Source organism: Morone saxatilis, unplaced genomic scaffold (assembly GCF_004916995.1).
Source record: "Morone saxatilis isolate NCDOM2014 unplaced genomic scaffold, NCSU_SB_2.0 Contig11, whole genome shotgun sequence".
In the NCBI taxonomy this organism is placed as follows: domain Eukaryota; kingdom Metazoa; phylum Chordata; class Actinopteri; family Moronidae; genus Morone; species Morone saxatilis.
The window spans coordinates 7,617,456-7,638,470 of record NW_023339663.1 but is presented as its reverse complement, the minus strand read 5'-3'; the positions used below and the strand labels follow the sequence as shown (position 1 = coordinate 7,638,470).

Sequence of the window (21,015 nt, the reverse complement as noted above, 5' to 3'; positions counted from 1 at the left end):
ATGCATAATCAGATACTGTAATTTGACTTGACTTACAGAATTACAGTGGCTTTAGTGCACACGCCATGTGTGTTTATTGTATTTGACACTTTCAAATATTTTATCCTCATGTATATGGGTAGATGTGTTTGAATGATTGTATTTGTGTTTTTTTCTCCAGTCTCAGGGTTATTGCACAGGGATTGTTAGATACATCCATACAAATACCTAGACATTATCCAGTCTCCTCACAGTATTAATGTTATATTAATATACCCAATATTCCAGCCTCAATTCAGCTCATTTGTCTGAAAAAGACTTTTTAAATAACAACCCCTAGCTTGTTTAATGGCTTTTCCACATTATTGCGCTCCCTTATGTAAATGTTGGATCATTTCTGTCTGCTAATATCTGCGTCGTTTGTTTTGTCATTGTTGTTCAGCTATGAACGCGGGGGCCCACATTCTCCGGCATTGGTCTGTCAACATTTAAAGAGCAAGCATGAGCAGCCTGGATCAAGACCAGCGTCTCCATCCTAGTTGCCGGGACAAAACAACAGTCTCTAGTGATTCATCAGACGCTCGTGAGCTTGCCAAGCAGCCTCTCCAAGGTCTAAAATTGGCATCCCATGCAGTGCTGGAGGAAGCACAGCAGAGGGGCAGGTTGAAGTGCTCTAAATGTGGAGGATCAAGGATGTTCTTCTGCTACACATGCTGCTCATTAGTGGGTGTCACCCCACAAGAAATCCCCTTAATCAGGGTCAGTAAGTGGTTAGGACTCACTTGATTTGTTCTTTTTAGAGAGACCTTGGTTATAGTAGTATCCTAATGTGGTGGAAAATGTTTTGTCTTTCATGTACGATTTGGGAAATTTCGCACAGGGTGTGGTTGAAATGTAACCGCCTTCTTGACCTGACTGTACATATTTTATGTTGTGCTCAGCTTCCAGTGAAGATCGACATCATCAAGCATCCCAACGAGACAGATGGCAAGAGTACTGCAATCCATGCCAAGATCCTTGCACCCAGTGACGTCACTATATACACATACCCCTGCATACCTGACTATGAAAAGGACAAGGTAAGTTGTTTTTCATGCTGAAAGTTTGTTTAACTCTTACACTTTTAAAGGTCCAGCATGTAACATTTAGGATGATCTATTGGTAGAAGTGGAATATATTAATAGATATCTCAAAAAAAGTATTGTTGTGTTTGTTACCTTAGAATGAGCCGTTTTTATTTTTATTTTTTGCCCAAAACCCCAAGATATTCAATATACTACCACATAATACAAAGAAAAGCAGAAATTCCTCATAATTGCCAATTAATCAATCAACAAGTACTCTTATTTAAGTACTTATTATCTTCATATTTCTACTGCTTATTTGTCTTCTTTTACCTACTCCAGTGTCACTGCACCTTATTGGCTTCATTTGTTTATACTTTGAATGCAAGCAGCTGCTGCCTACTGCATTATGTATCTGTTGTAGAATAACTCATTTTAGGTTTTGATCCATACTGTTCTGATCTGGAGTAGATTTACAAGACCGTTTGCTGCATTTTCATATTTCATGCTTGACAAATTTACATTTCATAGCTCTAGTTATATCATGCATAATCAGATACTGTAATTTGACTTGACTTACAGAATTACAGTGGCTTTAGTGCACACGCCATGTGTGTTTATTGTATTTGACAGTTAAATTTTTTTTCTCTTTTCTTCTATCAAACTGTATTTCATTCCTCTTTCAGTGCTTCCTAAATTAAGCCACATAAAAATCATTACGTTGTAGAAATAACGTATCTTAGAAACACATATTGTTTGTACTCTTGTCTTAGTTTATATGATAGTGTTCCAGTCTGAATCTGTGTTGTCTCTCGGCTCTCTCCAGGTAGTGTTGGTGTTCCCTGGTCCAGCAGCTGTCTCGGTTCTGGACATGATGCAGTATTTGCTTGACAGGACTGACAGCAATTCATATTACTCCTCTGATGAACCCTGCATAAAGAGGCTGAAAAGTGAGGAAGTTCAAGGCGCCACACACACTGCCGAGAACCTGAAGTCAGGGACACCAGATGAAGCAAAGGGCTTGGAGTCAAAGGTGTATCCCCTAGAGAGGGTGGTCTTCATTGACAGCACATGGAACCAGACCAACAAGATCAGCACAGACGAGAGACTGCAAGGTAATCATCAAAAATTGGATTTGTGCAGTATTTTAAAGAGCTCTGACTGGTGGTAATTATTGGGGGCAAACTTACTTCACCCACAATGCTGTTTAACATCTCACTCATGTGTTCTCGTGTGCTTTCTGACTGATGTATTCTCTAGATTTGCTCCGAGTAGAGCTGAAGATGAGGAAAACATGTTTCTGGCGCCGGCAGAAGGGCAAACCAGACACTTACCTAGCTACTATCGAAGCTATTTATTATTTCCTCAAGGACCTCCACGAGCAATGTCTTGCTCAGAAGTACAATGGAGAATATGATAACCTTCTCTTCTTCTACTCTTACCTGCACTCAGTTGTCAACCAGGCTAAGACTTCTGCTGGAAAATGCTGAGAGGAAAACCTGAAGTCAGCTACAAGAGACTGTTACTAACTGTAGCTGAAGGGTTGATTCACATGCCAGCCTGCTGTGTTTGGTTTTATTTTATGGCTCAGTGATATTTTATTTAGTAAGGGATACTGTGACATCTGTTTGTATAAGAATATGCAATAAAACAAAGGGTTTACTAAAACATGAATGAGGTGTGTTTGATACGAGTAAATACAAGAAATAGAAGTAAAAACAAAATCCTAGAGTTGCAACAAAGGTTGGATAACAGCAAGCTGAAATAAAACAATGACCACCACAAACAGTTAATTGAGGTATTATAAAATCAAATGGGAAATAACGAATGAATTTTGGTGTGACCCAGAGACTTCATCTTTTAATCCTGTGAGGATGATCTCCCTATTTAAATCGTATAATAATGTTGCAGTGTGCAAGGAAATTGACTTCAGATATGTTTAAATATTTTTATTTACAAATCAGTACACGTGTTTGAGTTATTCATGTCCCATATTTTCCACAAAAAAAAATCATCTTATGAATCGTGGGCACCTTGTAATAGAATCACATTTTTTTTGAAGACCCAATAAATCAGTTCTCCCAAAAATATATATGTTGAAAGCCAATGCTGGAAATATAGTAACTGTCAACCTGCTTCTGTACTTGACAACTACTGTCCATGATTGTGAGCTAATGAGGGGACACTAGTAGAAGGTCTCTCTGATCTTGGATTGCAGGCTGTCACATGTCTTCTTGGCATCTCCCAGCAACATTGATGTGTTGGGCTTGTAGAAAATAGGGTTATCTACTGCAGCGTAGCCCACACCCAAGGTACGTTTCATCACGATCACCTGGAGTAAAGTTTAAATAAGTGCTTATGGTCACTTTTTGTTCTGCACAGCTAAAAATACACTGATACTGCTGCTGCATTGGGCTGTGCATTGGCAAGAATCTGGCGATACAATACATACAATGATACAGGGGTTACGATTCGATATATTGCGATATTGTAAGCAAGGTGATATATTGGAATTTCATGGAAATAAGAGTATAAAGAACACAACACTATATGCATACAATCTAGTGTTTTTGAGAATCAACAGAATATCACAAAAATATTGCAATATGTTATTTTTCCATATTTTCTTACACCCTTAATGCAGCAGCAGCACATATAAAAAAAAAAAGATAACTTAAAAACCAACCTGTTTGGATTTCCACACCTCCAGAACAGGCATGCCAGCAATTATCGAGTTTGGATCTTCTTGTGCTGCAGAATTCACGGTGTCGTTGGCTCCAATGACCAATGTCAAGTCTGTCTCTGTGGGCCACAGACATTTACACATTTATACACACAAACCGCTAGCAAAATGTTCTGCAATTATCCTCACTCATGTTATTGGGTTCCCCGGCACCACACTTATCTCCTCTGTCATAAACAGAACCATGTGTTTCAGACTGAATGCGGGGTTGCTAAGAAAACAAGGCTGTTGCCCTGATAACAAGGCATGTCTAAATATCAAGACACAACACGAGACCAAGTGTAGAGGGGATGCGATTATTACACATTGTTGATCTAGTATTATTATCCAACACCTTCCTGCCAAAGATATAACTATGTAGCAACAATTACTCTAACAGCTCTCACTAGACAAATAAGAAAAAAAACCTGGGAAATCGTCATTGATCTCATCCATCTCCAGGACCACATCATAGGGAACACCAGCCTCAGCCAAGAGGACGTTCAGCTGGCCGGGCATACGACCAGCCACTGGGTGGATACCAAACCTGTTGGAGATGGACGCAAGATATTACCGCTCATCAACACTTAATGAAATTAAATTCACTGCTCCCTGATCAATGATGCCCTGCTGCTGTGGTGCCACAGGTACATATGCACCCGTCTCTTTCTAAACCAGTTCAGATTTGTTGTTAAAATATATATAACAAAAACAAGCAGTGGTGGAATATTGAAAACTTTTACAAAATATTATATATATATATATATATATATAAGTAAAAAAAATGTAAGTAAAAAAATTCTGCATTTAAAAATCATACTAATCAAATATTATTAGCAAAATGTAGTTAAAACTATCAAGACTAAAAGTACCTCAACTACTGGGAACTAATGTTTAGTATGTAAAATTTAATTCTGAAAATTAAGTAGTAACTGGAAGGGTAAGGGTAGTGGAGTAAAAAAGTACAGCGTTTCACTCTGTGTGGCGTAGAAGTACATAGTAATTATCAGAAACAGTACAGTACAGTAATAAAGTAAAGGTACTTCTGTCTCTCTTTTCTTCAAGTACTAGCAAGGAGTTGTTTTGTGGTTTAAGTGTCGTGCGGATCTTTAAAGCAAAACAGAGAAGCAGCAGTAATCGATGAAGAGGCGTGAGTGAAGACAGTCACCTGACACTCTTGCCTTGTTCCTTCAGCATCTTCACCATGTCGGCAATTGGGTACTGGGCTTTGGCTGCACACAGACCCCAACCTAAACACAAGAACATACAGAGAATAAACATGCAATAGCCAAAACAAAAAAAAAACCTTCTTAATTTTAGGATATAATCAGTTTTATTTTACTGGTGTCTAGAGACTTTGTAAATTCTTTCTTGGCCTATATTGGAATAAAATTCCACACAGTTATTGTTCATTTTTAAATAAAAGCACGCAAATCCAGCAGGGGTTCAAGAACAATAAAACCAGTTATTCCTCGACCCTTCATTCTTTCTTTTGTCCTCCTCTCCGTGTCCTCATCTACCACAAGTCTGCTCTCTGTACAAAATCACAGTGGTTCACTGGTCTGAGAGACATTTTTCTTAGAAAAACTTTTGCATGTGTGGTGTGCATTTGGGTCCCCTGCGTGCAAAGAACTCCTTTCCCTGGGTCTACATAACCCCTACTTAACCCTGGTGGTCAGGTACCTTGTAGAGTTCAGCATTACCCCTAATCGAGTTTTTTGAAGCCAGTCGCCCGTAACCCGTATCTTCTAATTCCCCAGACAACTGGAGCCTTCTGTTTCCTCACTGCTGTGCTTTGTTGTTGACAGCGCATGGAGAAGTCTTGAGTCTGGACTCAATAGCTCTTATGACTTTTCACTGTTTCTCTAATCAAACCAGCATGTTGGACCACACAGCTGTCCTTGTGTTGGCATGGAGCCACTGGAAAACAACAGCAATCCAAGTATCCAAGACTGGTTCCTCTTGCTCAGGTCACTCAGCAACTACTCGGTTGTGAGACAAGTTTGGCTTTTTCAACTTAATAAATCCAGACACGTTCACCATCTCACACTCAAAAATCAAGCCCATCATCCTGTACTCTTGGCTGACGAGTATGTACTGACACAATCACTTTATATACTATGTGTGTCCCATGAAACCAGGTGGCTGTGGGACCATTTGTGGACAAACTGCTCCCTCTTGTGGTTACCATACTTCAATATTCTGACTTTAATTAATTACTACCATATCAATCATTCCAAGATCCTGACCATTTCCAAATGCTTTGCGAAAGCTTCTAGCTTTCCCAGAGCTCCTGCGAAAACAGTTTTGATCCACATTTTGGCAGAGCGGTCAAGTTCAGCCTGGCCAGGTGAAGTTAATCAGATAGAAAGATAGTTGATGTTATTGATCTAGACTGTCTGAAAAGCTGCAGCTGGACTGCAGAGGAATTGAGTGATGAGAGAACCTGATATTAAAAAGATTCTGCTCCACCTTTGTCTTTGATGTCAACCCAAACCTCTTTCAACACCCGTCTCTACCAAAGAGTCCAGTCTTTTTCCGCAGTGTCTCCACTGACTGCTGGGGGAGAAGCTTTTGCTACTGTAAATGTATGCATGGTTTACTTATGAGTGACTCAAGTTGAGTTGTATTGTGGGTTATGTAGGTACTAAGTTTTGACAAAGAAGTATATGTGAAATAAAAAGACTCATTTGGCCAGGTAAAATCAGATTTAGTTGAATTTCTTTAACCAATCCAGTGTGTCATGTTTGGCAATAAAGTTGTAAATGATGTTCCTTAAAAATACCCAGTTGACTCACAAATGTCTTGTGTTGGATGTACAGTGTGTACCTGGTGTGATGATGATGCTGTTGGCTTCTTTGATTATGTCAATGGTCTGGTCCACATTGACCTCAGTGTGAGTGCCAACAATCTCCATGGGCTTACCGCCCGCTGTGGAGGTGGTGCCGTACCCACCCAGGATCACATTGGGCAGGGAGCGGTTCATAGCCTTGTAGGAAAGAGGACATTAACTCAGGATCAGGTAATTGTGGTGAGTATATTCTGTAAGTTCACACATGTGGCTGGATATGCGTTTACTCACCACACACATGATGTAGGAGAGGATGGCACCGGAGGAGCCAATCAGAGCTCCGACAATCGTCATGAGATTGTTGTCTAGCAAGAAGCCCTCAGCGCACAGTGCCCATCCAGAGTAGCTGTTCAACACGGTGATGACCACGGGCATGTCAGCGCCCCCGATGGCTGCTGTCAGAGTTACACCCTATGTGGATGTACAGGAATAAGACAAGTTAAAACATGTGAACTACTTAAGCTAACTTGTTTCCAAAATGAGATACAACAATATAGCCTAGTCTGTAACAACCGCCACGTGTGTAACATCTCCTTTAATTAAGTTTCTAAATTATTGTGCAATTATAAAATTAAATTTCATCTCTTCTCAGCTTAGTCAATCATCGAAACTCACCATAATAGTGGAAAGCCCTGACACTCCCACTAGACACCCCATGCCAGTACCGTAGCTGGAACTGAGCATAAAGGGTACCATGCCTCCCATCGACGCTGCCATCAGACCAGCATTCAACATGTGTCTTCCCGGCAACAGCAGGGGGGCAGAGTTCAGGACGCCTACAACCAAAAACATTTTCAACAAACATTTTCAAAGAAGCCAGAAATGCTTCCCCCTCTTTTGTACGGCTAAATGGAAATAATTTGACAAGATAAAAACATGTAAACACACTTTTCTCTTAAGTGGTGTTTAGTGTCTTTGGAATCTCAAAGGAGGCCTGTGGAGACCTCTAATCAGCTGTCTAAAGAGTCTCTCCCATCCACAAATCAGACAGCAGCCCTTCATCAACCACAGCCACGCAGCCACTGCCCTGCCCTACTCATGAGAAATTACCAGAAAGCTTCTCATGTGTTCCCCTTGATCAGTTGCACTACAACGTAAATTAGTGACTGATGACACATGCACACAAACCCCACCCCCCAGTCCAGGCCTGGGTTTACCAGAGGATCTTTGGCTTTAACTGGATGAAAGAGACAATCAGCACCAGAGGAGGCAAAGCTTAGTGTGTTTATGTAAATATTAGTGTGTCTGTGTCAAATAAAGAACAAGATCAGACTAAAGGGCATAGTCTACAGACTTTATAACGTGTCACATGCACAATATCTAAATGTACTTCTATTGTAGATGCAAGAAATATGTTTTAAAGTCAAATCTGTTACCTTGAAGCTTGCCGTAGGCCACCAGCGAGCCACTGAAAGTGACCCCACCGATGTAGGTGCCCAGATACGCGACGGTCTTGACCACACCGGCAGCTGGGTGAGTGTCCAGGTGGGGGAATTCAATCATGAACTCAGCGACACAGGTGAGAACAGCTGCCAGCCCCACAAGGCTGTGGAAAGCTGCCACGAGCTGAGGCAAGTCTGAGATTTCAATACGCTTGGCAATGGTAAGACCTGCAATCGAGATGAGGGGGGAGAAAAAATAAAAATAAATAAAGGGTTTTCAGCAAATCTCATTGAGTTAATACAGTATGTCTGGCTGAGTCAAGCACCTGACACCAAACTTCTCGTGCAACATTGGTTCTAAAAACAAACGGTTAAAAACGATGGTTTAAAGGCAAACACCTGTTTTCAGTAACTTTATTCTTAAGAAACTGGCCTGATCTTCAAAGCCAATCTAATGAGGCCTAATTTAAGTGCGTTTTCTCAAAAACATAGAGTCAATATTTTAACAGTGAGTAAACCCTCATGCTCTGCTGCCTGTGTGTGTGTGTGTTGTGTGTGTGGGTGTGTGTGTGTGTGTGTTGTGTGTGTGTTGTGGTGTGTGTGTGTGTGTATGATGACTGCAACATAATTTATCATCACGCTTTCTTAAATGACTATTAACATGTACAACATTCACACAGGATGACGAACTCCACTCATCTCTGTAACTGGACAGGATGATTGATGTTCTGTTATGAATTAGCAAAAAATTCACACTCTTCAAAGACCAGAGGAGCAGATGCAAGGTTAATAACGTAACTCGTACATGGTGGTCTTATAGTTTCCTAAACAAACTGTTGGACTTCAAAAGAGCCATGCCCAAGCTCTATTAATTTTGTTTCCTTTTCAGTGGAGACTGAAACCTGGAGATGCCTTAATGGTAGAGAGTCTCCTTTCCATGATACAGCAAAGCACGCTTCCTAGAGGCTTTACATAATGGACGACAGCAAGAACTTTGAAATCAGTTTAGGCAGTTCAATGAATGATAATCAGGGCCTGAGAGGGCATTTTGCAGCACAAGAGTTTAAGTGTATGTCGATTGTAGATCCTCTAAAAGCGGGACGCTACCTACCCAGGGTCCCCCCAGTGGCCATGGCCAGAGACATCTGAGACAGCAGCTCTGGTGAAGGTTTCAGGGCACCGAGGGTGGCGGCGATGCCCCCTGCTACTCCCATCATGCCCAGAGAATTCCCCAAGCGACTGGTGCCCTGGGCAGAGAGGCCTGCCAGCGCCCCAACACAACACAAGCCTGAGCCCAAGTACATCATCTGAGGTAAAAAACACAAGTCAGGCTTATTTGTGTAGCACTTTTACAATCAGAGTCACTCAACAAGTTGTTTTCAGATCATCAATAAGGAAAAAACTAATTAAAAAGTTTGAGTGTGTAGGATTTGGTTTGATTGCAACGCCCTCGCTTCATCTTCCAATTCTACGGTGGCCGCGAAACTCACAATAAAAAAACAAAGGTCCTATCTAGAACAAGTATTTTGATTTGTCTGTTCTGAGCTACTGTAGAAACACGGCGGCCTCCATGGAAGATGACCCGTTCCCCCTGTAGATATTAACAGCTCATTTTAAGATAAAGAAAACATAACAATCCTTAGTTTCAAGTAATTATAACCTAATGAAAACATACCTATGAATATTATGTTCTATTTCTGCCAAAAGGTCCTTCTAAATGTTCACTCCTGACTTTTGACAAACTTAAAAGGTATGAATAAAAATGTAAATAAATACTCATTATAGTGGTAATGCACTCAATATGCTGGTTGCTAAAATCCAAAAAGAAGGAGAAATAATCAATAGAGCTGAAATGATTAATCAGTTAGTCGAACAACAGAAAATTATTGTTAACTATTTTGATAGTCAATTCTTTCAAATCTTTTAAGTGTTTTTTTTGTTAGTCATGTTAGTGGATTGAATATCTTTAGGTTTTGGACTGACAAGATCTGTATCATGTCACCTGCTCAATGTTGTATCCAGCAGCCAGTGAGGCTCCATATCCCCCAACAAATCCAGTCGCGGGGATTGCGTACAGATAGTTGTACTCAGGAGGGTCAGTGGGGCGCTTGAACATATCCAACATCCTCTGGGTGATCAAGAAACCACCTGCATATAAACACAAAAAAAGAAATTAGACACTTTATTTGGTTGGGTGGGTAATGAATCTTGTTCTCTGTTGTTATTTTTGTGTTTAAGTGTTTCATGTCGGACCAGCAATGTTGATGGAGGAAACAAAGGCAGCAGCGAGAGCTAGACTCTCAGGCAGGGTGGAGGGTGTGAGACCTCCACCCATCAGCACCAGACCTCCAACTGCTGTCAGACCTGACAGAGAGCACAGAAGGATTAAGACATAATATCACAACAAACAACAAAAAACCCACCAATACCAGGGTTCTACATTTGGCCGTAAACATCTTATGTTGACTCCTGACCTGAGATGGCATTGGTGACCGACATGAGGGGTGAGTGCAGTGCGGGCGTGACGCCCCACACAGTGTGGTATCCCACAATCCCAGACAAGCCGAAGGTGGTGACCATTTGAGTGAATGCTGCATTTGGGGAGATGATTCCCAGAGCCAGACAGGTGGACACGCCTACAGGGAGACAGAGCAAAGCAGCTCTTGTTGCTGTTGCTGTTTTTATGTTTGTTATCCCTTTTTACAGTTTTTTTCCATATTGCTGTACTGGAAAAAGTGTGCAGTTTCATTTGTTTTTCAGTCCCCTTTGTACCATTAAACCAATGGAATAATTGAATAGAAAATATATATTTAGACCAGATTATACAAGTGTGATGATTGATACTTTCTCTTTAATTTCAAAAGAACTGAACTGGTATGTCATACTTTACTAAAAAATATATTCCCCACTGTGCTTAAATATGATGGAGTGTCCCATTCGGATCTAGTGATCTCAGGGCTCTTAGCAATAAAGACTCTTTTAAAAGGGGCAACATTTAAAATTGATTAACCCTTTAGTCAATAAAACATCAGAAAATACAAAAAAATCTTCATCATATCTTCCCCAAAGGGACATTTTATTGAGGTCAAATTGCTTCTTTTTGTGCAACCAACAGCCAAAACCCAAAGATACTCTGTTTACTATGACGTATGAAGCCAATCTTCACATTTGAGGGACCTAAATCATCACAATGTTTGGCATTTTTGCTTGAAAATTGACTCAAATAATCAAGATAGTTGGCTTAATAGTTGATTTAAGATTCAGCTCTATTTGGAACTGCTACATATTACCACATTTTTTACATCAGAAAGAAATGATAAGAAGAGCTGACAGCCAAAAAAAACATTATGTTCTAAATTTCTGTTGAGGTAATTGAATAATTTAATATAAAATATATTATTTAAGAGAAGAAACATCTTACAAATTCCACAGAATGTAAAATAACTTCATAGCACATAAAATTGTGCTTGTGATTGGTGCATTCGTGTCTGACCTGCGGTGTAGACGCCAGCAGAGGTCATGGTGCGTTTGAAGGGAGAGATCACAGCTGCTTTCTCAGCTTCCAACTCTGCGACTGTTTTCTGTTTTACTGGGGCTGGGGGGGCTGTTTTGGGGAGGGGGGCCGGGAACATGTTCTTGCCTTCCTGGACACATTAGAAAACACACCAGAGGACCAGTGTGAGAACACAGAGGACTTCCACAGAGTTTTGCGTGAGAAACAGACATCAAGACTTTGGAGTCTTGCATTGTGGGAGATCTAGCCTGAATGGTGGGAGCACTCAAAACACAAACTCATGGACCGCATAGGAGATTATACTGAACAAACAGCAATCACGAACCAGTTACCAGTGGTTTTGAAAGATAAATTGTCTTTTAAAGGGGCCTCAATAATGCTTAGTTTAACAAGGGGTAAACTGATATGTCCTGTTGAGGTTGCATGCTTTCTTTGCCATAAACAATATGTCAAAGCCAAAATTCCTGGAAAAGTATATTTTGAAACGTTCATAACATTCTTGCTGGGATCCAACATGAGCTATTCCCAGCTGGGACTGGGTTTTTAGTACTCATTTGGCGCAGTATCCTAGCATGACAGGATCTGACAGTTCATGCCGAAAGGGAGGGAGTGATGCCAGCAGAGATGGAGGCTGCCAGTAGACAGTTACAACAAATAAAAACCCACCTTCATAACAAGAGTCCCACGGATGACATGGTCAATTGTTCCATAGTCAAATTCCTCTGTGGGCTGATAGTGGAAGTATTCCTTGTCTGGGCTGATGGCTTTGAGGAGCTTCAGTACGTTGTTCGAATAAAGAGTGCTGGCCTGGGTGGCCATGCGGCTGGGCAGGTCTGTGTAGCCAATGTGTGTTACTCCCTAGTTATTAAAAGAAGAGTACATTGTGAGTTTATTTTACGTAGTGGTAAATACAACATAAAGACAGATGATTCAAATGATTTCTGCTGGCTAAACAGAAGCCTCACCTTATGAACGTACAGATCTCCAGGCTTGATGGTCTCAATGTTACCCCCTGCCTCTGCAGCCAAATCCACCACCACAGAGCCATCCCTCATCGACTCCACAAACTCCTTCTTGATCAGAATGGGCGCCCGCTTCCCTGCATGGGAGCAGGAAACAGAGGGACAAATGAGAGGCATCAAATGTTCATAATATGATGCAATATAAGAAACACATTTGACTCCCACCAGCTCCTGGGGAAGATATCTGGGGCTTTTGCTGCTAGATGATCAACTTTATGTTCACCAGCCAATCTGAAACTTTATCTGTTAGCTGTAGGCAGGTAATAAACAGGTAGGTAGTTTATCCAAGTTTTTTCCTGCAATTGGCTGCCAAACAGGGGTTAATGAGTGTAGCCGCTAAACCAAAATAATAAGCTAACAGAGGCTAAAAGACTCAGCTCACTTGCAGAGTTGGGTGGTAATTCACAGAGGGCTCATCCCTACAAAGGATCCCTTTCATATTAGTGATTTGGTTTAATGTTACTATGCAAAAATATTGATTAAAGCAGCTTTAAAACACCAAAAGATAAAATACAAGAGGGGAAGAAAAGGAACCAGAGTGACTGACCTGGAATCAGAGCAGTGGTAATGACAATGTCGACCTCTTTACACTGCTTGGCAAAAAGGGCCATCTCAGCCTCAATGAACTCCTTAGACATCTCTTTGGCATAACCTCCAACCCCTTCGCCAGACTCTTTGAAGTCTACTTCTAAAGGCTCGGCCCCAAATGACTTAAACTGCTCCAGGGCTGCAGGCCTGTCAGTAAAGAAATCATTGTCACAATCATGATGATCACAACTATCGTCACTGAGGCTGTGACAAAATGTCATTTTTTCCCCATCTTATACCTGGTGTCAAATCCTCTGACTATGGCTCCCATCGACTTGGCTGCCCCTGCTGCTGCCAAACCAGCCACTCCGCCTCCAATAACCAGGATCTGTGTATAACAGACATGAGGGATACTGACACGGTCCATTTCGACACATTTTATTTGAGGTACATTTAAAGAAAAAGGAGCGACTGTGGGAAGTCGGAGATCATTCATGTTGACTTCCAGTAAAATGTAGACAATTACCTTAGCTGGTGGTACTTTTCCTGCTGCTGTGATCTGACCAGTAAAGAACCTGCCAAAGTGATTGGCAGCCAGAACCACAGCCTTGTACCTAAAAAACAAACATTAAAGTCAAATTTACCGTAAAGAAACATTTCCTGAATGGCTACAAAAATCTGCATGTAAATATACGTATGGTTTCTCTTACCCGGCGATGTTAGCCATGGAGCTGAGTGCATCGTAGCCCTGTGCGATGGTGACTCTGGGCACCTGGTCCATGGCCAGCACAGTGCTCTGCCTCTCTGACAGCTTTGCCATCAGCTCTGGATTCTGTGCTGGATAGACGAAGCTCACCAAGGTGGACTTTGGCTTCAGGAGGTCTATCTCGCTCAAACTGGGGGCTCGAACCTACGGCAGAAAAAGGATGTTACAGGAGCAGGAATTCAATAATATGTGGATTCTGGCCCAGAATTTGCCCAATCGGTGCATCCTTAACGAACCTTAAGGACCAGGTCTGAGCCGAGGGCTCCTTTGACGTCAGTGATGGAGGCTCCAGCATCTTTGTAATGCTGATCAGAGAACTTGGACTCCTCTCCAGCCCCGCTCTCCACCTGCACCTGGAAGCCCTGTTTGACCAACGCCTCCACCCCCGCAGGAGACAACGCTACACGACGCTCATTCTGTAGCGTCTCCTTAGGAACGCCAACCACCAGTTCCTTGTAGAGCACACCTGAACACACAAACAAACTGATAGTTGAGTCTGCAGTATATAAAACACATTAACAGGTATTTATGGACGTTATCAGATGAATATTTTTATACAAAGAAACATTAATTTTAATTAATTTATCTTTTTGTGCTACAACAGGAGAACATGTGTACGGCCAAGGTTGTGTGGCTGGAACCAGTATCAGGTTACACATTTCTCTCCATACACGGCATGTTGACCTCGCCACCATGGAGACATTATTAGCAGGTGATTGGCTCTGAGCCAGCACACACAGAGAGGCCTACACTCCCACACAGACACACTCAAAAAATTCAAACTTAAAAGCACTCAGTAACTCGCAAAAACTTTCACAAACACTCGCTGACAAGTGCCCTGCGGACAGCACGCACTACATAAATAAATGTCTGTGAACAGAATCTGTCAAACAGCAGTTAAACTTTTGCATGTCACCTTTAAGTGACCTCTCATATGCTCTTACATGTTAGCTCCTACAGCTCAGTGTGCATAGCTACTGCCTGGTTCACTGCAGCCTTTCCCTATTTTGGGAACATCTCTAGAAACCTGCTGCATACAGTTCATGATCTGTGGAGTTTTTCCACTCTTCTGGCCAGAAGGAGCGTGTCCTTGAGTGAACTATTATGCTCTCATTCCTAAACTCAGACACAGAGGAAATCCAAACCAAAGAAAGCATGCAGACCCAGGCGGTCGTCTGTGAAAAATATTAGAAAGTTAAGCTTAGAGATTTTAATAAAGCTGTACATTTCCTACCTCTGGAGGCCTTTTGGTCCCATAATACAGGGAAAGTCCTGAAATGCCTCCTTCCAGGTAACTTCTGCCGGACCCCTCGCTGGAACAAAACGACAGAAGAGCTGGAGATGCAGCGCAGGAGGGTCGACATGGCCACTGAGCGTCCGCCCTGAGACTCCCTCTGGCTCTTGAATATGAACACAAACAAGTAGTGGTAGATGATAAGTTAACACTACTTCTGCATCTGCTGTCAAATAACAAAGCACATTATAATCCCCCCCTACACAAGCAGTTCCTGAGCCACACACACACACACACACACACTCAGGTTGTCTGTGTTGTAAGGCCTACACACAGCAGAGTGACATTTCAGCTCTGCAGGACACGACGCACACACGCAGGGCCCAGTGTTGATTACACTCTCCGGGCTTGTTCGCGAGATCTGGAATTATGACGGCACAGGAGGGGGAAACTGTGCCAAGTCTGGCCTGGTTGTTGTTTTGAGCCGGAGCAGAGAGAACCGGGCAGAGAAATCAGTGTTCAGATAAAAATGTTTGGTGCTAAAGGAGAGACAGCCTCCAGACACAGACTCACACCTTCTTACACAAGAAAACTGTCTAAAAAAAAAAGAAAGAAAAGGTTGTTTACAATAACTGATCTCTCAGATAAACACACCATTTTATTACCAACAAACAAATAACAGTGGAAACTTAGTAGTAATCTGCTTGGTGTTTTGATTTCTGAGTCAGACTTGTTGTTTCTGAGCCTGTATTTGCTATTTCCCCCCCCCCAATTCATTCATCCATTCATCCACTGACTCACACAGTCAACCAGTGTCCTTCATTCTCTACCTTTTACTATAACTCATTCATAAATTGAAGTATTTGTTGACTGCGTAATTAGGCTTTTTTTTCTCAGACTTGCCTTTCAGATCTGCAGAAAGAGCAGGTTCAACTTTCCCCTCAGCAGCAGGGTCACCTGTGAGACGTCCTACCCAAAATCCCCTCGTCTGCTCGCAGGAACAGACAGACGACCTTCCGCAGTTTCGATATCACTGCCGCACTATTTATGTATAAATAGCAAACCATGTGACCTTACTCATGACCACCCTTGAAGCAGATAAAGTCCCAGAAGCCACTGCTTAAAACTCTGCCAGAGTACCTGCGAATTAAAGGCTGGATTAACATGTTTTTCAGATATAGTGTCTATTTATTTATTTTTAAGATTTATGCATAGATGGTCGAAAGTCCCTCTCGTTATTTTTTTACACAGCTTTAAAATAATATTTATGTTAGGGCAGCACACACACATAATTGCATTATGTCGAATAGCCATGTGTTTGTTCAAATGTTTTTTTTTTTATATTTATTGTATTTTCTTTTCTGTACACAAGGTGACGCCAAAGAAAAGTGTGAGACTTACAAATTGTTGGACGACCATGACTATTTCCTTGCTTTGTCTCCTGTAAAATCATTAAATAAGTCTAAAGGTTATTCCACCAACACCCTTGATATCAAATTATTATTTAAACATAAATGATATATGAAGTATTTTGTGCGTTGTGGGTTTTTTTTTCATGGTTGCATTTTAATCGCAACATGGAGACATTCCCAACAAGGAAAATTAAAAAAAGAATACAAATTAATACAAAAAAGGGAGAAACACTACGGGGATTATCATATGGACTATAGTAATGGTTTAAACGTGTTTTGGCATTAATTTATTAACAAGTAGCTAATGATAAAAAAAATAAATAATTTATTATTATTTATTTTCCAAAATAAATACATAAATAAAAACAATTATATATACGTTGTCTTTCGTGACAATACTAAAATGCATTCTCTTTGTAAATTAACAATAAAAGTTATATTTGCTCAACCTCCCGTCTCGTCTCGCTCAGGGAAACGTTTTGGTTGGCCATCTTCTTTTAACGCCACATGGATTTTGTAAACATTAGCACGTTAGCCGCCATCACTACTGTCCTCCTTTATCTGGTTATAACTATGTCACCGTGTTTGTTTGAAAAAAAAGTATTAATCGCAGCTAATAGTTAAGTTGTCTTAAGTCCTTAAAGCAGCTAGTAGCATGCAGTTTTTACACCGATAAGCCTGAACTTCACTTGATTATGAAGGGACGTTATCTGCTTTCTCTCCACTGTCAGTGATTGTGGTGGCTGCTGAGGGACCAGGATGTCTCTGAGGCTGCTGTCAGTGGATCCATCAGACCGGGGCTCTCAGAGATGCAGACTGGGTCCAGGTTTGATGTCAGCGCTGGGTCTGAGTCTGGGCTCCCCGCTGCTGGTGTCTGTTCCCGGGGGAAGCTGCCTGTGCACCGCCTGGCCCCGGCCCGACCTGGCAGAGGGCTTCTTGCAGATGGACCTGAAATGTTCCTCTCCCAGTCTGATCTCTCAGCCACCCACACATGTCAACCTGGACCCTGGCCAGCTCACACCTGCACCCTGCCCCAAACTCAAAGCTGTTAAAGTAACTGTGGTGGTCCAGAGTGTTGCTTTTAGGAAACACACACCTCCTCGCCTTGTTCATGAGCTTGTGAAAGACATGCTGAAAGGAGTGTATGTCCACAAGAAGCATGTGATCAACCTGGAGGATTTCGATACAGATGTTAGATATGTTGTTATTGAAAGCATCAATCTGGATTCTGCCAGTTCTGGTTTCATCACCTCAAAAACTGGTGTGGAGATAGCTGGCATCCAGACGGTCCAACATTACAGGAGTCAGCTGCAGGACCAGCACACGGTCCCACTGGGAGGTCTGCAGGAGGTCCGCTTATATTCACTGTAATGACATTATTGATATTTATCCAGATTCCCACTATGTGACCTACATTTTTTTTTTTTTGTACTGTTTCTTAGGTGAGTGCCTCCCTGAGAGAGATGCTGCAGCTGCCCCTGCTCTATCCAGGGACCCTGAGCTCTCTTGGTGTGTCCTGTCCCAGAGGTGTGCTCCTGGTGGGGCCTCCAGGTGTTGGCAAGACCCTGCTGGTCCGCAGAGTGGTGGGGGAGGTGGGGGCCACACTGGTGCTGGTCAGAGGGCCGGAGGTAAAAAATAATGTCGATGAAATCCTTGTGTTCACATTACGTTATTATGGTAAACATTTTCATATTGGTAATCACAGTATGTGTAATTCTATTAAGCAACACATGTTGACAGTCCAATATTGACAGAAGTCACAAAAAAGCTCAGATATTTAAGGCTAAAATACATATTTACTGTTATATAACTGTATTATTTGTGATATAACACCAGTCAACACTGCTGTGTTTAATCGTATACTGGCATAACAGCTAATCTTAACTGCCCCATAACAAAATTACAGAGTATTTGATCATTTCCATGAGAATTGCAGCAAATCATGTACATTTGCTTATTTACGGTATTGAATTCTCTCATATTAGTGTTATTTGTTCAAAAAAATTTAATTTAAGTTAAGTTTTGTTTGTGAAAATTATAATAACCAAAACAACCGTCTGTTTTCATCAGTCAATGGTTTTTTATTCATTCAAGGGTCACTGTAACTTATAACAACAATAACAAAAATATTAATAATACCATATACTGTAAAATTAAATTTTTATGATTATCGTAATGTGAAAATGTAAAACCGTTTCAACCCTATTTTCCCTGAAAGCAATCATTAAAAAGTATTCTAAAATAATGCTGCTCCAATGAAAATACTTGAATAAGAATGTGAATGATTATTTCAGGTAGTGGGATCACGGCCCGGTGAGAGTGAGGAGAAGTTGCGCGCTGTGTTTGACCGGGCTCGATCCACTGCCGAAGAGGGTCCGTGTGTGCTGTTTTTCGATGAGCTGGACTCTCTGTGTCCGAAGAGAACCGGGTCATCTGCACCAGAGAACCGCCTGGTTGCTCAGCTTCTCACCCTGATGGACGGGGTGAATCAGTCCGATCGCTTCCTCATCGTCGGAGCCACCAACCGGCCGGACAGCTTAGACCCAGCACTGCGCAGGCCTGGAAGATTTGACAGAGAGGTACGGATGATGAAACATATAACCTAATACATAATAATAAATACAAATATATCTCTAAGGCACTGAATATTTCGACTTTCCTTCAGGTTATCATTGGAGCTCCCACCTTGCAGCAGAGAAAAGACATCTTGTCTGTTCTGTGTGCGAGGATGCCGGTGTGTCCCAGTGTGGACATGGCAGAGCTTGCGCAGAGAACCACAGGCTATGTAGGAGCAGACCTCAGCGCCCTGTGCAGGGAGGCTGCCATGCACGCGATACGGGAGAACTCAAAGGTAATAAAGCAATTAGGCAATGTGTCATATAGGAACAAAATACTAATATTCTATTACTTCCCTCAGACCTACATGCATGTATCAGGATATTTCAAGGTTGCATTGCAGGTCACACAATCTGTCTCGAGGTACTGTGATCTTTTTTCTCTGCTTTACAGATTTGCCTGCTTGTCGTTGTTGTTTGCAGGGTTCAGGAGAGCAGGCGGTGGGCATGAAGCACTTCCAGGAGGCCCTGAAGTCGGTGCGTCCCTCCTGCCTGCGGAGCAGCCTGGGCAGGATGGACCTCTCTCCAATCTCTTGGGAGCAGATTGGAGGCCTGGAAGAGGTCAAACTTAAACTAAGACAGGTAAATAAGTGGCATTGCTTTGTACAACGTAAAAAAAAACGCGTTGTCACCTGAGCTTGTTCACTATTAAAGGCTGATTTTATTTTCCTTACATCTGTCCCCTCCTGTGTCTGAACTGTAAAGAGTATCGAGTGGCCGATGAGATACCCCGAGGCGTTTGTTCGTCTGGGTCTGAATCGGCCCCGTGGCGTGCTGCTCTACGGACCTCCAGGATGTGCTAAGACGACGCTCGTCAAGGCTGCAGCTTCCTCATCTCACTGTGCCTTCTTGTCCGTCAGTGGTGCTGACCTCTACTCTCCCTACGTCGGAGACTCTGAGAAAGCTTTAGCACAGGTACTTTATTTTAACGGTCTGTAAAAACACCAACTGCTGTGTTTGCTTCCTCCTGTCCGTTTCATCCACAAACACCTGCACCTGTCTGTCCACACGTAGCTGTTTCGCCAGGCCCGGGCCTGTGCTCCCTGCATCCTGTTCCTTGATGAGATTGACTCTCTGATTGGCTCGCGGTCAAGCAGTCATGCGACTAACAGCGTACAGACACGCCTCCTGTCTGTGCTCCTGAATGAGATGGATGGGGTTGGCCTGAAGACGCTGGAGAGGAGAGGGACGGAGAAGATCCTCCAGGCAGAGGGAGTGGAGGAGAGTCACACACAGGAACAGGTCAGATATTATGGAGGCCGTCACTCGTCCTTTGGTTGCTTAACACACAAACATCTGATGAGTATGAGGTGACACTTTTTTTGCTCTTTGACAGTTGGACTGCCAGGAAGTATGCAACAAAGATGTGATGGTTATAGCTGCCACAAACAGACCTGATTGCTTAGACAGTGCCCTCCTCAGACCTGGCAGGCTGGACCACATCATCTATGTCCCACCACCTGACCAGCAGGTAAGTTATTTGTCTTAGGAGAATAAAAAAATGTAAGAAATAACCAAGGTTTTTAAAAGTGATGCATTTTTATCAGTGTATCTTTTATTAACTAACCTTCAACTAACCTCATATATATGTGTGTCATTCTGTGTGTCCAGGCTCGTCTTTACATCCTGAAGGTGTGCACAGAGTCGATGCCCGTGGGTGCTGATGTGTGTCTGGAGGAGCTGGCCGCAAAGACAGAGCTTTACTCTGGAGCTGACCTGGAAAATCTGTGCAAAGAGGTAACGTGAAGCACACAGCCAAAGGCCTTATTTTAGTACACATGGCTATTAAAACCTAAAATGTAATCCTGTTCCTAAACGTTGACATAGACAAACAGATGGAGTAGGAAGACATTAGTGTATTCAGTGGCAGACTGCTGTCCCAATCCAGCTCCACCAACAGACTTAAAAACTCTTTCGTCCCCCTGG

At 42.2% G+C, this 21,015-nt stretch overlaps 3 protein-coding genes across 5 annotated transcripts in view; 2 read left to right on the top strand and 1 right to left on the bottom strand.

The window, feature by feature from the left end:
- Positions 1-421: 421 nt before the first annotated feature.
- dtwd1 (DTW domain containing 1) lies at positions 422-3,054 on the top strand (the record flags this gene model as incomplete). The annotated part of the gene is given in 4 exon segments (XM_035652597.1): positions 422-738; positions 921-1,058; positions 1,870-2,158; positions 2,304-3,054. Coding segments are annotated over 4 exon segments (915 nt in total). The 3' UTR covers positions 2,534-3,054.
- Positions 2,978-16,118, bottom strand: LOC118321319 (NAD(P) transhydrogenase, mitochondrial-like). 3 transcript variants are annotated; one of them, XM_035652593.1, is made up of 22 exons: positions 15,966-16,118; positions 15,063-15,228; positions 14,065-14,294; positions 13,773-13,972; positions 13,589-13,676; positions 13,362-13,450; positions 13,082-13,269; positions 12,478-12,611; positions 12,179-12,370; positions 11,492-11,642; positions 10,473-10,634; positions 10,252-10,362; positions 10,001-10,146; positions 9,110-9,305; positions 7,993-8,226; positions 7,232-7,392; positions 6,848-7,027; positions 6,595-6,754; positions 4,934-5,015; positions 4,194-4,312; positions 3,730-3,845; positions 3,229-3,375 (listed from the first exon to the last, which is right to left on the bottom strand). In XM_035652593.1, the coding sequence occupies exons 2-22, from the start codon at positions 15,190-15,192 to the stop codon at positions 3,229-3,231; spliced, it is 3,216 nt and encodes a 1,071-aa protein (XP_035508486.1). In that variant the 5' UTR covers positions 15,193-15,228; positions 15,966-16,118. The 3 variants fall into 3 exon arrangements, with proteins under 3 accessions (XP_035508488.1, XP_035508486.1, XP_035508487.1); XM_035652594.1 differs by lacking the exon at positions 15,966-16,118 and adding an exon at positions 15,397-15,414; XM_035652595.1 differs by lacking the exon at positions 15,966-16,118 and having other exon boundaries at positions 2,978-3,375; positions 15,063-15,192.
- Positions 16,119-16,985: 867 nt separating this feature from the next.
- spata5l1 (spermatogenesis associated 5-like 1) overlaps positions 16,986-21,015 on the top strand; it is a 4,394-nt gene continuing 364 nt past the window's right edge. The window contains exons 1-9 of the mRNA XM_035652596.1: positions 16,986-17,824; positions 17,917-18,102; positions 18,769-19,053; positions 19,140-19,325; positions 19,513-19,671; positions 19,795-20,004; positions 20,104-20,331; positions 20,426-20,560; positions 20,701-20,826. Coding sequence (XP_035508489.1) covers positions 17,234-17,824; positions 17,917-18,102; positions 18,769-19,053; positions 19,140-19,325; positions 19,513-19,671; positions 19,795-20,004; positions 20,104-20,331; positions 20,426-20,560; positions 20,701-20,826 — 2,106 coding nt within the window. The 5' untranslated portion in view covers positions 16,986-17,233. The remainder of the gene's footprint in view (positions 17,825-17,916; positions 18,103-18,768; positions 19,054-19,139; positions 19,326-19,512; positions 19,672-19,794; positions 20,005-20,103; positions 20,332-20,425; positions 20,561-20,700; positions 20,827-21,015) is intronic.